This window comes from Carya illinoinensis, chromosome 6 (assembly GCF_018687715.1).
Source record: "Carya illinoinensis cultivar Pawnee chromosome 6, C.illinoinensisPawnee_v1, whole genome shotgun sequence".
NCBI classification, from domain to species: Eukaryota; Viridiplantae; Streptophyta; class Magnoliopsida; order Fagales; family Juglandaceae; genus Carya; species Carya illinoinensis.
In genome coordinates, this window is record NC_056757.1 from 1,447,871 (window position 1) to 1,462,803 (window position 14,933).

The 14,933-nt window shown below is 34.1% G+C and overlaps 1 protein-coding gene across 1 annotated transcript; it reads left to right on the forward strand.

Annotated features, from left to right (window-relative positions):
- The first annotated feature begins 10,355 nt into the window (after positions 1 to 10,355).
- On the forward strand, positions 10,356 to 14,519 carry LOC122313638. The gene is made up of 2 exons (XM_043128807.1): positions 10,356 to 10,489; positions 13,329 to 14,519. The coding sequence occupies exon 2, from the start codon at positions 13,329 to 13,331 to the stop codon at positions 14,517 to 14,519; it is 1,191 nt and encodes a 396-aa protein (XP_042984741.1). The 5' UTR covers positions 10,356 to 10,489.
- Positions 14,520 to 14,933: the final 414 nt, after the last annotated feature.

Consider the following 14,933-nt stretch of genomic DNA (forward strand, 5'->3'; position numbering starts at 1 on the left):
TCAGATTTTGTATGGGAAATTAGCATGTAAATTACAGCAACTCGTCCAAACGGGGCCTAGTACATTAGCAAATTGCATTTGTCAATATTTGATTTTCTGGGAAAGTGGGTAAGTTTGATTTTCCCTATGTTACAGTAACACGTTTAGTTTTTATGGGTTGTTACGAACGACTTTATATGATAAAGAAAGAATTGATCACTTTGAGTACGGGGCCGGATAAACTAATGCCAATGCTTCACTCACGATTATCTATATCTTTGTCAGAAGATAAAGACATATTATATGACCATTGTTCACCACTTGCTAGCGGCTTCTGCATCTTCACTATTAATGAAGCTCACTCCTAAGATGCAGCATCTAAGGCACTACTTTCTGTCACTTATTGCTTTAATCTAAATTATCGTCTTGTTTCCTCTCTCCAGCTTTAAGTGTAGGTTCATTTTCTTCTCTATAAATCCACTTTGTTGGATGTAGGTTTTTTTTTTTTTTTAATTTTTTTTTTAAATTTTTTAATTATGCATGTCTGGCTATTACCATAGAGTTTTTATTTATTTTTTGGCTGCTACCATGGAGTTCTTTATATATGAGAGCGTTCATGATATGTTTTCCATTTTCTATATAGATCGAAGTGCTCAAAATCCGGGTTTTCTGTTTACTAATTAGAGATCAAAGTTCGTGGGGTTGAAAATTTTATAAATAGTGAGATGGTTTGAGTTATGTTGGATTGTGAGAAATGAGAGAGAAAAAATTGAGTAAAAATATTATTAAACTCAAATATTAATATAATTTGTTAAAATTATTTTTGTTTTAAAATTTAAAAAAGTTGTATATTTTTTGTATTTTGTTTGGAAGTTTGGAAAATCTGTAACGATTAGATGAAAAAGTTGAATATCTGAAATTAATAAATGTTTGTGTTAGAGTGATATTTAGGAAAGAAATTATAAAAAATTTTAAGATGAGATGAGATGAGAGAATCTCACTTCTCAAACAAGCCCAAGATTTCTCAACTAGACTCTAATCGTATGAATATTACAATGGAGTTAGGCTGAATGTCCTCAAAACAAGCTCTATTATGAGCAAGCCAAATTTTCTAAAAAATAAGAGCCAGGATTAATGTAGTTTTTAAATGGAGTTGGTCACAACCCCAAAAAAAGTACCACCAATGACTTGCTCTATTTTTCTAACTAATAGAAGTAGTGGGAGTGAGAAAGAAGAGAGAAGAGAAATAAAGCCAAACTGGATCACTGAGAACACAATCAGAAAAGAGATAATTGGCACTTTCCATGGAGCCACCATAAGAATAATTGCATTTAGAAGGGATTGATGGAAATCCCACACTTTTTGATCTTATCATCAAAAGGGATACCATTATGCCAAAGTTTTCAACCAAAGATGGAGATCTTCTTAGGCATGACTTTATTCCAAATGAAGGAAGCAAAGGGAAAAGAGCATTTTTGTCAAATTTGTTAAATGTAATATGTCCAAATATTTTCATTGAAAAAATGTTAAGCCCAATCTACGAACAAAATCAAGACTCAAATAAATGATTTGATTAGGTCAACACAAATTGAATAGATTAGAAATTAAATCGATTTTAGTAAAAATATTGAATTGTTCATTGAACCGCTTCAATTGACCTACTTAGGCTATTTCAGATCGATTCTAATTGATTTTAGACTTATTGGAGCCAATTCGTTTGATTTAAAACTATACTTATTTTTAAGTTGTCTAACAATTGAGTTTTTTGTACAAAAATATGATAGAACTAAACAAATATTAACTTTTTTATTATTATTATTGTATTCAATAACAATTGTAGAAAAATTGAAAGATAAAACATATAATTCTTTATTTTCTTAAGTTGAACAAAAAAGTCAGAGGATAAACGAGTATTTTTCATTAAATTTGTGGTTATGCATAAAATACTACATTTCTCACGTGCTTATAACTTAATGGTTTTTATGTTCTTCGCATGAGGCAAAATAATGTCAACAACTGAAGTTAAATACATAAATAACATGTTTATTAAAACTATTGAGATTTATATAATATTTTTATTTAAACTAGTTAATAAATTTATACTTTATATTCTTTTATACATGATATTTATTGGGTGGGTTCCTCCTTGTGAGAGAAACCCATTTGGTCACTTGAGTGGCATTTTAGTAATTTTTAAGTAATAGGGTTTTTGTCTTTTAAGAAGGTTGTCCAATGTGTGTGGTGTGGAGAGAAAGAGGAAGAGACAAAAAAGAAAGAGAAAAAAAGGGTAAAAATATTCTGCTGTGTTTTTTGTGTTCACCTTAACAAAGTGGTACGAGAGCTTGGTTGATTATTTTGGTAATTATTTGTATGGATTAAATGGAGGATTTATCTGGTTGCAAGATTAAACTCGTTTCTTCCAATTACTCAATTTGAAAGACAATGATAGAGGATGTGCTGTATTGCAAAGAGTTATTGATTTGGTTGGTGTTAAACCATAAAAGAAAGCTAATGATGAATGGAAGAAATTGAATAAAAAAGCTGTCTGTCATATCAAGCAATGAGTTATTCAAAGTGTCTTTGATCATGTAGGCAATGAAATAAATGTTTATAGTCTTTGGATGAAATTAAAAAGTCTTTATAAGTGAAAGACTGCATAAAACATAGTCTTTATGATAAGAAGACTTGTGAATTTAAAGCACATGGATGGACAAAGTGTTGCAAAGCATCTGAATAATTTTTAAGAATTGTTGAATGAGTTTTCAACCACGAAACTTGTCTTAGATGATGAAGTTCAAGTTTTAATTTTGTTGAGTTCCTTACCATATAGTTGGGAAACTTTGATTGTCTCTCAATAATTCAGCTTCCAATGGTGTGATGACTATGAGTATGGTGAAAGACAACATGTTTAATCAAAATGCAAGAACAAACGAGTATGGTATTTGTTCTCATTTAGAGTTACTTGTTACATAAAAATGAGGGAGGAGTAAAAGAAGAAAACTCATGGTGATAACAATTGTGACAGGTTAAGAGGAAGGTCCACTTCAAGAAAATGAATAAAATGTTTTCATTGTGGTAAACTTGGACATATGTAGAAAGTGCATAAAGTTTAAAAAGGAATAGCTAAAAGAAAGAGATGAAGAGCAGAAAGAAGAAAAAGAAACTACAGTAATAACATTTGATACAAATGTGTTCATTGTTTACAATGATACTCATTCTAATATAGCAACTTCTTTTCATATTACCTGACATAGAGATTTAATATGCTCATATTCTATTTGGGTAATTGGGTAACAGCTTCTTTTTATATTACCCCATGCTCTTCCTATTCTAGCGGTAACTTTGATTAGGTTAGGATGGGAAATTAAGCGAAATGCCAAATGTGGGCATAAAAGATGTGCAATTAGAAACCAGCATTGAGTGCAAATCTCTTCTCAAAGGCGTGTTCTTGATATGAGCTTTAATTTGATTTCAATTGAAAAATTAGTTGATGAAGGCTACCATAATCACCTTGAAGAAGGAAAGTGGAAACTTAGTAAGGGTTATCTTATTCTAGCCAGGGGAAAGAAGTTCAACACTCTCTATAAGATAGATGCATGGTTGATCAATGGAGATGATATTGCTGCTAATAATGAAATCTCCGCTAACCTATGTCACAAGGGGGCTTGGTCACATTAGTGAGAATGGACTTTAGATTCTAGCAAATAAGTAGTTTCCATCCAATATAAAAGGTATGCAACTAATGCCTTGTGCTTATTGTCTTATGGAAAAGCAACAAAAAATTTCTTTCCAGAAATTTTCTCCATCTAAAAAGGGTGGTATTCTTGACTTGTTACATATGTTTAAACTATCAATGCCAAAAGTCTTGATGGTGTACTTTATTATGTTACTTTGATTGATGATCACTCTAGAAAAGTTTGGGCTTTTCTACTGAAAAGTACTAAAGACCAAGTCTTGGTGGTGTACTTATTATGTTACTTTGATTTATGATCACTCTAGAAAAGTGTGGGCTTTTCTACTGAAAATTACTAAAGACCAAGTGGTAGATGTGTTCAAGGTCTTACATGTGAAAGTTGAAAAGGAAACTGAAAGATATATAAAATTTTTTTGGGCAGATAATGGTGGTGAGTGGAGAGGATCATCTGAAGAGTATTATAGAAGTCATGTCATCAGGCTTGAGAAAATAGTTCCTAAGAGCATTAGTAGTAGACTCAATAAAGTTAAAATTTGACCAAAATTTAGCTAAGGTGCACAATAAATTATTTTAATAGACTCAACAAATGAACAGTTATTATAGTCCAAGGCTATTTGGCTAGCCAAATCTGGCCAGCCCAAGGATTATTCTCAGAATAAAATAATAACATTTTTCCACTACTTTGGTAACAGATTCTCAACACAAGAAGAAAATGCATGGCTGATTCTAATATCTAGTACTGAAAGTTGCAACCTTGGAATAAATATTGATACATTTGGAAAGAATAATGAATAAATATTTAAATACAACAATAAACTTTAATACAACTATATATTAGTTGAAAATATATGACTGTTGTAAAAAAAATATCGTTAGAAAATTTTATCCATTGGAATAATATGAACATTAGAAAATTAATGTGGAATTTGTTAATAGTGAATTAACATACAAATTACAATTAGAATTTTAATAATGAAAAGTTTAAAATCAATATTTTAATAGAAAAGTGATAGATTTGTTGAGTTTATTATTTAGTGTTACGAAAAATGGCTAGCTAAAATTTGTAAAAGTGAATTTTCTAGTCAAATTTTGACTAAATTTTGTTGAGACCACTACTAATACTCTAAGACACCACAACATAATGGTGTAAGAGAGAGAATGAAGAGAATAATTTGTGAAAGAATCATGTGTATGATCTTTCATGCAAGATTGCCTAATTTCTTTTCAGGTGAGGCAATGAGGACATGAGTTGACTTGGTCAAATTTTTTTGCTTTAGTTCATTTGGATGATGAAATTCCATAAAGGGTTTGGACAAGAAAAGATATTTCTATTTAGCATTTGAGGATTTTTGCCTGCACGGATTTTGTTCACGATCATAAAGATGAGAGCTCCAACCTTGATAGCCAATCCAAGAAGTGCATCTTTTGGGGTTATGCATTGAAGAGTTTGATTATAGATTGTTGGGCCCGGTTAGGAAGAAGATTTAGATAAGAGAAGTAGAGAGTTATTGTTTTCCTTGAAGATCAAACAATTGAAGGCGTGAATTAGAGTAAAAAGTCAGACTTTGAATGAAATTTGTTGACATGGATTCAAGTTTCCCTTCTTTTGTGATGTGTGACTAATATGGGGGAGATGTATTGGAGGAACAAGTTGATACTATTGAAAGTGGTGAACTTGAAATTTAAAATACAAGACTAGAACAACAAGCAGAGTAATTTTTTTCAGAATTGCCTACGGAAAATTAATTAAGAAGATCTACTAGAGGACGTCAGCCTTCTACGGAAAATTAGTTAAGAAGATCTACTATGAGAAATTAGCACTCTTAAATATATTTTGTTTTTAAATGGGAGAGAACCGGTGTGTGTTTGATGGTCTTATAGATGCAAGTATAGTTGGTGACATTGATTCCAAAAAGTCTACTTCAAGGCACTTGATTACTTTTTCAGGAGCAGCTATGTCATGACAAACCTGACCATAAAAATGTGTTGTTTGTCAACCGTAGATGTTGAGTATATTACAATTAGTGAACCTAGTAAGGAATTTGTAAAGGCAAAAAAAAGTTGGCTAGGATTAGATGAATGAATGATAAGGCTTATCTTATCATATTATTTATTATTGTTGGATGAATGTAAAAATAATTATTGATTTATATCTAAACAATGTTGAGTCTATCTAGAAATGTTAGAAGTTGTTTAGATAAGTCCCTGAAGTCAAAATTGAGTTCTGATAGCATTACACTTATCCAGAAGAAATCTGATCAAAGTTTAGTCTATATCAGAAGAAGTTATCACGAAATGTTAGCAGTTCGTCGGGACGCGTTTTCGCGTCTGTTGCTAACCGTCAGCAGAGTCCTACTGCAACCAGAACTCTTTCCAGATCTTCTATTTAAAGGGGATTCGGTTTTGTATCTCTTCAAGGACTTCAAGCCACGAATTTTACAGAGGAGATTCTGTGTGTTTATGAGAGAAAATCCACTTGAGAATTTTCATGGGATTTTTCATATCTTCTTGAGTGTGATCGTGCTTTGAGTGCGAAGCAACATCGATTGTGTTTCAGCCTTTGGAGTTCCAGAAGGGAGGTCAACCTTTGAAGATCGCCAGAGGTTCTAGCTGCTACTGTGGTAGAAGACAAACGGGTTGTTTGTCTAGGCAAATAAGAGAGTCGAATTGCAAAGGTTTTGTAATTGATTATTACTTGTAATTGTTCTTCAAATAATGAGATTGACTTTCCTGGATTTGGCTACCCCGTAGGGTTTTACCTTTAAAGAGTTCTTTAAAGGGTTTCCCTTCGTAACCAATCGTTGTGTCTTGCAAGTTTAATTATTTATTTTAAAGTATTTGATTCATTTCATAATCTTTATAATTGAGATCTAACTTTTTTGTTCAAGGAAATTGGTAGACAATTTCGTGGTTTTACAGGGGTACATTAGGAATTTCAATTGGCATCAGAGCGTGGTTCACTCTTTCGAGTGTGATCCGTGCCCCTGCAATATGTCATCATTGACTGCCCCACCGCACCTCAATGGTGAAAATTATGCATATTGGAAAGTACGCATGCGAGCCTTTCTCAAATCATTGGATGAGCGAGTGTGGAACACGGTTGTACGAGGTTGGATCAGACCAGAAACAAATATTGATGATTGGACGAAAGAAGAAATCACCAACTGTAATTGGAATAGCAAGGGGCTGAATGCTATATTCATGGCTGTATCTCCAGAAGAATTTAAGAGAATCTCCATGTGTGAGATTGCTAAAGAGGCATGGGATATCCTGGAGGTTACACATGAAGGAACAAAAATTGTGAAGAACTCAAAATTACAATTTTTAACTTCTAAATTTGAGGAGATTAAAATGCTGGAAGAGGAAAGTTTTGATGATTTTTATTCTAAACTAAATGATATTGTGAATTCCAGATTTAATCTTGGAGAAAAGGTGGAAGATTCAAGAGTTGGAAGAAAGATTCTAAGGTCTTTACCTGAAAGATTTCGACCCAAAGTTACTACAATTGAAGAAAGTAAAGATCTGGATGCAATAAAGGTAGAAGAACTGGTAGGTTCTTTGCAAACATATGAATCTTCACTTCCTCAAACAAGAAAATGTAAGTCCATTGCTTTAAAGACTATAGAAGAAAATTATAAAAATATTTCTGATGAAGAAAGTCTGAATGATGAAGAGATTGCTTTACTTGCTAGAAAATTCAGAAAGTTCATGTTTAATAAAGAAAATGGTAAACAAAAATGAGGAAAAAATGTTTTTGCTAAGAAAAATGAAACTGAAAATTGGAAAAAAGAAAAAACTGAGAAAAAGGATAAAGTTCAGTGTCATGAATGTTCTGGGTATGGTCATATAAGAGTTGAATGTCCAAACTTCAAGAAAAACAAAGGGAAAGTATTGAATGTCACACCTAGTGATATTTCAGATTCTGAAAGTTCAAACTCATCCTCTGATGATGAAAAATCTTTTATGGCTTTCTCTATTATTGTGAATGATTTTCCTGATATTACACTGACAAAATCTGAAAGTAGTTGTGAATACAGTGATTCAAATGTATCAGTTGTTGAGGCTGATCAAGAACTGAGTTTACAGGAGGCTTACAATGATGTGTGTGAAGAAGTGATCAAATTAAAGAAACTCAACAAGAAGTTGTATAAGAAGTTCACTGATATGGAAAGTGAGAAAAACAACCTGTTTGAAGCTTTAAAAGTCTCTGAGAGTGAAATAGCCAGGTTAGAAAATCAAAATATTGCACTAGAAAAAGAATTGAAAAAGGTTGAAGAAAAAACAGCAACACAAAAATTAGAAGAAATGTTGAGTTTTCAAAAAATGAATAGTGACAGAACTGGTCTAGGGTACACGACTTCTAAAGGAAAAGAAAAATCTGCCTCATCATCCACTGCTACAAACTCCAAAGGTATTGTTTTTGTTAAAGGAAGTTAAGGTAAGAGTTTTCAAAATCATGCTGAACTTAAGCCAGTTTATTCAAAAAATCTGCATGATAAATTTGTCCCTATATGTCATAAGTGTGGAGTAATAGGTCATATAAGACCACATTGTTTTAACATGAATCAAGTGCAGAAATTTGAAGGAAAAAGAAAAGAGAAGAGCCTACAGACTCAAGTTGATGATCTTAAGCTTAGGGAACTAGCAGATATTTGCCTTCAAAACAAAGAAAAACACAAGTCAATACTCAAGACAAAATGGGTGAGAAAGAAAGATGCAGTATGTCTTGTTGCTCACACAGCACTGAAATCAAAGGAAGATTGTCTGTGGTACCTGGATAGCGGCTGTTCTAGGCACATGTCTGGAGACAAAAACTTATTTAAAAAAATTGAAACATCTCATGGAGGCACCGTGACCTTTGGAGATGGGAGCAAGGCTGTCATAGAAGGGAAAGGGAGTATTGAAATACCAGGACTACCTGTGTTGCATGATGTTTTATTTGTTAATGGTTTGAAAGCTAATTTACTTAGCATTAGTCAGTTTTGTGACAATAATTTTTCTGTGCAGTTTTCAAAAGATGCGTGCAACCTATATGATAAAGGTGAAAAATGGGTCTTAAGAGGTACTAGAACTACAGACAATTGTTATGGAATTTCTCCAAAACCATTGGAGAAATGTCATAGAGTCACACTTGATGAAACTGAATTATGGCATCAACGCCTTGGGCATATTAATTTTAAAAATTTGTCAAAAATCTCAAAAAGAAAAATTATTGATGGACTGCCCAAGGTAATAAAAGTGAAGAAAATAGTGTGTGGAGCATGCCAAGAAGGAAAGCAAACTAGAGCTCAACACAAGAAGATCTCTCATATTCTTACCTCTCGGCCTCTTGAGCTATTGCATATGAATTTGATGGGTCCAACACAAACTGAGAGTCTTGGAGGAAAGAAGTATATCATGGTGATTGTAGATAATTTTTCAAGGTTCACATGGATAATGCTCTTAAGAGAAAAATCTGAAGCTTTTGATCTTGCCAAAAAGCTATTCAAGAAACTACAAATAGAGAAGGAAGTTTCTATCTCTAGAATACGTAGTGATCTTGGTCGAGAATTTAAGAATACTAATTTTACTTTTTTTTGTGATGAACAGGGAATACACCAAGAATTTTCTGCACCTATCACTCCACAACAAAATGGAGTAGTGGAAAGGAAAAATAGAGCAATCCAGGAAATGGCACGAACAATGTTAAGCAACAAGAAGATGGCTTTATATTTTTGGGGAGAAGCTGTGAATACTGCAAATCATATCTTGAATCGAGTGGTTCTAAGACCCGGCACCAATCAAACACCTTACGGTTTGTGGAAAAATAAAAGGCCTACAGTAAAGTATTTCAGAATTTTTGGTAGCAAGTGTTATATTCTAAAAGACAGAGAAAACAATCATAAATTTGAAAGCAAAAGTGATGAGGGATTGTTTCTTGGCTATTCCTCCAATAGTAAGGCTTATAGAGTTTACAACTTACGTACACAATCTGTTATGGAATCAATTAACGTAGTTGTGGATGACGTTTCAGCAGAAACTACCATGAAGGAGCTTGAGAATATGAAGGAACTGGGGCAGACCAGTGGAGAAGACTCACAAGTGCAAAATGAGGAAGATAATATAGAGGAAACACCACAAAATCCACAAATCAAAGAACCTTTTTCAAGAATCACTCAAAATCATCCTAAAGAAAACATTCTCGGTGAGCTAGATGAAGGTATGAGGCTTAGAAGAAGAGTACTAAATCATGTTTCTTTTGTGTGTTATTTGTCACAGGTTGAACCCAAGAAAGTCGAGGAAGCACTAAATGATGAAAGTTGGGTCAACACCATGCATGAAGAACTCCATCAATTTACTAGAAATGATGTATGAGAGTTAGTTCCTAAACCAGAAAATTATAACATAATTGGGACTAAGTGGATCTTTAAGAACAAATCCGATGAGCATGATACTATTGTGAGAAATAAAGCAAGGCTGGTTGCACAAGGTTACACACAAGTAGAAGGGATTGATTTTGATGAAACATTTGCTCCTGTGGCCCGGTTAGAATCTGTTCGCATTCTACTAGCACTTGCCTGTCATCTAGACTTCAAATTATATCAAATGGATGTCAAGAGTGCCTTCCTAAATGAAGTGTTACAAGAAGAGGTATATGTCAACCAACCAAAAGGATTTGTTAACATCTCTACCCTGAATATGTCTACAGGTTGAAGAAGGCGCTGTATGGACTGAAACAAGCACCTCGAGCTTGGTATGAAAGGTTAACTGCCTACTTACTTGATCATGATTTTGTTAGAGGACAAGCTGATAGGACTTTATTCATAAGAAGATCAGGTAAACAACTCTTAATTACTCAAATATATGTTGATGATATTGTTTTTGGAGCAACACTTGAATCTCTTGCTTATAACTTTGCAAATGAAATGAAATCTGAATTTGAGATGAGTATGGTTGGTGAGTTAAATTTCTTCTTGGGTATTCAAGTAAAACAATGTAAAGAAGGAATATTTATTTCACAATCTAAATATGCAAGAGACCTTGTAAAAAAATTTGGAATGGAAGGAAAAAGCAATGCTCAGACTCCCATGAGCACTTCAATGAAAATCAGTAATGACTCCACAGGTAAAAATATTGATTCCACTCTCTATAGAAGCATGATAGGAAGTCTTTTATATATTACAGCAAGTAGACCTGATATAGCTTTCAGTGTTGGTGTATGTGCTAGATTTCAAGCTAATCCTAAAGAATCCCATCTTACTGCAGTAAAAAGAATCATAAAATACCTTAATGCCACTGTTGATTATGGGATATGGTACTCAAAAGACACTAATCTTACACTTGTTGGCTATTCGGATGCTGATTGGGCTGGGAATGCTGATGATAGGAAGAGTACTACGGGTGTGTGTTTTTATATAGGTGGAAATCTTGTAGCTTGGATGAGTAAAAAGCAAAATTCTATTTCTTTATGTACTGCTGAAGCTGAATACATAGCTACAGGGAGTTGTTGTACTCAGCTATTATGGATGAAAAAAATGCTTGATGATTATGGTTTTTCTCAAGACACTATGACAATATATTGTGATAATTCAAGTGCTATAAGTATTTTCAAAAATCCTGTCCAGCATTCTCGAACCAAGCACATTGATATTAGACATCATTTTATAAGAGACTTGGTTGAGTCTAAAATAATATCCTTGGAACATGTGCCTACTGAACATCAACTGGCTGACTTGTTTACTAAACCTTTGGATGGACTTAGATTTGAGTTTTTACGAAAAGCCTTTGGTATATGTGATCCCAAGTGAGAGTTTTCTATCCTACTAGTTTAGGATATTTTCTTCCAGTTTTTTTTTTCCTTTCTTTAAAAGCATAAATGTTTCAGTTTTTCTGTTTTAAAAAAAAAAAAAACTTATAAAAACAAAACTGGGTTGTGTATTTTCTTTAAGGTACATGTTTGTTACATCACAGTTTGAGCATGTATGGAATTGCTTTAAAAAATTTTCTGATCTTATGTATTACTTCTCTTTGTGCAGTTCTCTTTAAGTGTACTAACCCTATAGGTCTTTTTGGCAAAGTTCATCTATATGCACTGTGAGGAACCTATATGTAAGCATCCTATAATTAATCTGTTTTTTATTAAAAAAAAAAAAAGGATGCTCATCAAAGAGGGAGTTCATGCCTTGAATTGACTAATACTAGTTGAACTTAGTACTTCTTTAAAGAGCTCTCTTCTTGCCAAACACAAAGAGTGATTCATATAGAAAAAGTCGGTGTCTATTCATTGCGGAAAAAGACAAACACCCCACACGGATCTATCACCTTGAGTTCTTACAGAAAAAATCGTTGCTCCAATCATTATGGAAAAAGATGAGCAACCAACATGAACAAAGGAGGTGTACAAACTAGTGTTTGGAGGAGATGCCTATGTACCTAGGCCCTAGCATAAAGTTTGACTTTTAAGGTCAAGAAACAAACTCTTGAGAGCATCTTTATAACAAAAAAAAAAAAAAATTTATCTTTCTTTGAACAAAGGTATCAAAAATATAACACAAAAGAGAGCAAAAAAAAAAAAAAAAAAGGGAGAAAGCTCATAACATGCTATGATATAAGTATACTCACTCACACACTCACATGAACTTTGGCATTACTGATTCTATGAGGAGTGAACATCCAAAAAGGGACTGTTGCAAACATGAGTGTGCTAAGGATTATTGAATTTTTTTTTGGTATATTCTGACTTGATTAAACTAAGATGATTTTAAGCATGTTATCTTTTTTTTATCAAACAAAACAAAAAAAAAAAATCTTTTTCTAATATAAAAAATGTATAGTTTTCTTTTCGGTTTCTTTATTCTGTTGTTCCTTTTTATTTAAAATTAAAAAAAAAAAAGGAGTTCCCAGTGTGTTGCATACATGTATCGGGTCTTTTATGTCTAAGTGTAGAAGTCCTAATAGGACTCCTTGGTCCAGCACGTGTACGGGGAGGGTCTTCTTTTAAAACCCTTTAGCATACCTCTTGGCCTTTGTTCCCTACACTCAGCCTGATCCTCATAAGCATCCCCTTACCCATTTTCACGGCAGCTTGCTTCCTTCCCCCAATCCTCCATACAAGGTGCTCTTTTCACTCTCATTCTTCCTCTTTCCACCTTCAAGGTAAGTATTCTCGGCTCCTCTGTTTTTCTTCTCTTCCTTTCTTTTCTCAAAGTTTCGGTATGTTGATCTCTACAGTTTTTTTTTTTTTTTTTTTTTTTTTTTTTTGTGAAGGGTTTTATTTTTTTGAATCTTGGTTGTTTGGTTGAGCTGCACTACTCGGAAATGGGTTGATTGTATTGATTCTTCCCATTATATACATGTATTGAGGACAAATCTCTATTGCACACGGATTCTCTGTTTTTTTTTTTCTCACGGGTGCACACCAAGTGTTTGTGTTTTTTCCTGACTCATCTCTATTTTGTTTTGGGCACTTGTTAGGATGGCTCTTTCTTATCTATACATAGTAAGGTTTTATGCACATATTGTTTTTGGGTTGTTATCAACGTTCAAACTTATAAAAAAAAAAAAAAAAAAAAAAAAACCCAAACCACCCTTTAATATCATGTTTTTCTTTATCTATTCTTATCCTCTAAAAAGTTTGAAAATTTTCTTTCTAAACTTAATTCTTGTACTAATTCAGATGAGATTCAAAGAACGGGCAAAACGCAAAAAGTTCACTACTCCGGTGCCATCCAAGCACTCTTCAAGTGAGGATGTCCCGTCACTTGAACCAATGCAATTAGGCGACACTTCCGCCCCTCCTCCATCTCCATCACCATCTGTGCCTGTGCCCACAGAAGCACCTCCTGATCGCTTCACCTCCATTGAAGCCGAGAATGCCTATAGAAATACCTTCTCCAAGAGACCCGACTTGGGTGAACGGGAGGTAAGCATCCATGACTTTCCTTCGGATGACTTCCAAATTATCCGCCATATATTCATTGAAAGAGGATGGGAGAAGCTCACTCATGCCCTTCCTACACCTTGTGTTGAGGTGGTCCGGGAATTTTATTCCAATATAGCCCACTTCAATTTAGATGATCATAGCATCATCTCTACTGTTCCCGGGATTCAGATTGAGGTATCTCCTGCTATTCTCCGCAATCTATTTACTCTTCCTGAGGTGGAATCCCCTCTATACCCATATAAGGGCATGGGAGCCCCAACCAAGACTGCAATGCGCAATCTGTTTGTTGGTCTCACTGGCCCCAAATGGACTGCCAAGACACACAGATTGCCTCTTCACAATATGCTTCCTCAGTATCGGCTCCTGGCCAAAATAGTCTTGACCAATCTCTGGCCTATTAGTCGTCACACTGAAATTTCTCTCGAAAGAGCTTATTTTATGTATGCTCTTGCTACTGGTGTGTCTATTGATTTTTCACGACATGTCATTGATATTATTCATCGTTCACATGTGGAAAAAGAGTTAAATCTCCCTTTTGGAAGTCTAATTACTAAATTGGCCATGATTGCAAAAGTGCCCCTTCAAGCAAATGAACCCACCATGAAGCTACCCGGGCCTATTTCTGCCTTAACCGTGGTTAAATCAGCAGCTGTCATCACCAAGAAGCGCCCTCTCACTACTGAGTCAGCATCCTCTCCACTTGAACCATCCATCCCCCCCTCTCAACTTCTTGAGCAAATCTCTTTGTTATCTCAGAAGATGGATAGCTTCACAGCTAAGTGGGAGGCCAGTCAGTCCAAGTTGGAGCAACAATTGGCTGCAGTACTCTCTGATTGTGTACAAGCGAATAATCGACTAGTTCAACTGTCCTTGGATGTCCAACACATTATGGCAAGCGTAGCAGATTCTGACGAGGAAATATAGACCTCCATGGCTGATTGTTGACAAAAAGGGGGAGAAAAGTTTGAGGGGGAGCAGCAGCATCAAAGGGGGAGTACTTTTTTGAGAAACTTATCATGTTATTTTTTGGACTGTAATGCAGATACAATTTGGCATGTATTTTGATTAGGCTAACTGACCATTCTGGTTTTATTAAATCACAACTCTTTATAATCTTCTATACTTGTTGTGATTTGATAGTTGACATATTTTCAGGGAATTTACATTCATCAAACTGGTTTCGTCATCAATCCGCCAAAGGGGGAGATTGTAAAGACAAAAAAAAGTTGGCTAGGATTAGATGAATGAATGATAAGGCTTATCTTATCATATTATTTATTATTGTTGGATGAATGTAAAAATAATTATTGATTTATATCTAAACAATGTTGAGTCTAT

Bases quoted from the DNA above. Each gene is read 5' to 3' on its own strand.
- LOC122313638 (XM_043128807.1), top strand. From the start codon at position 13,329: ATGAGATTCAAAGAACGGGCAAAACGCAAAAAGTTCACTACTCCGGTG.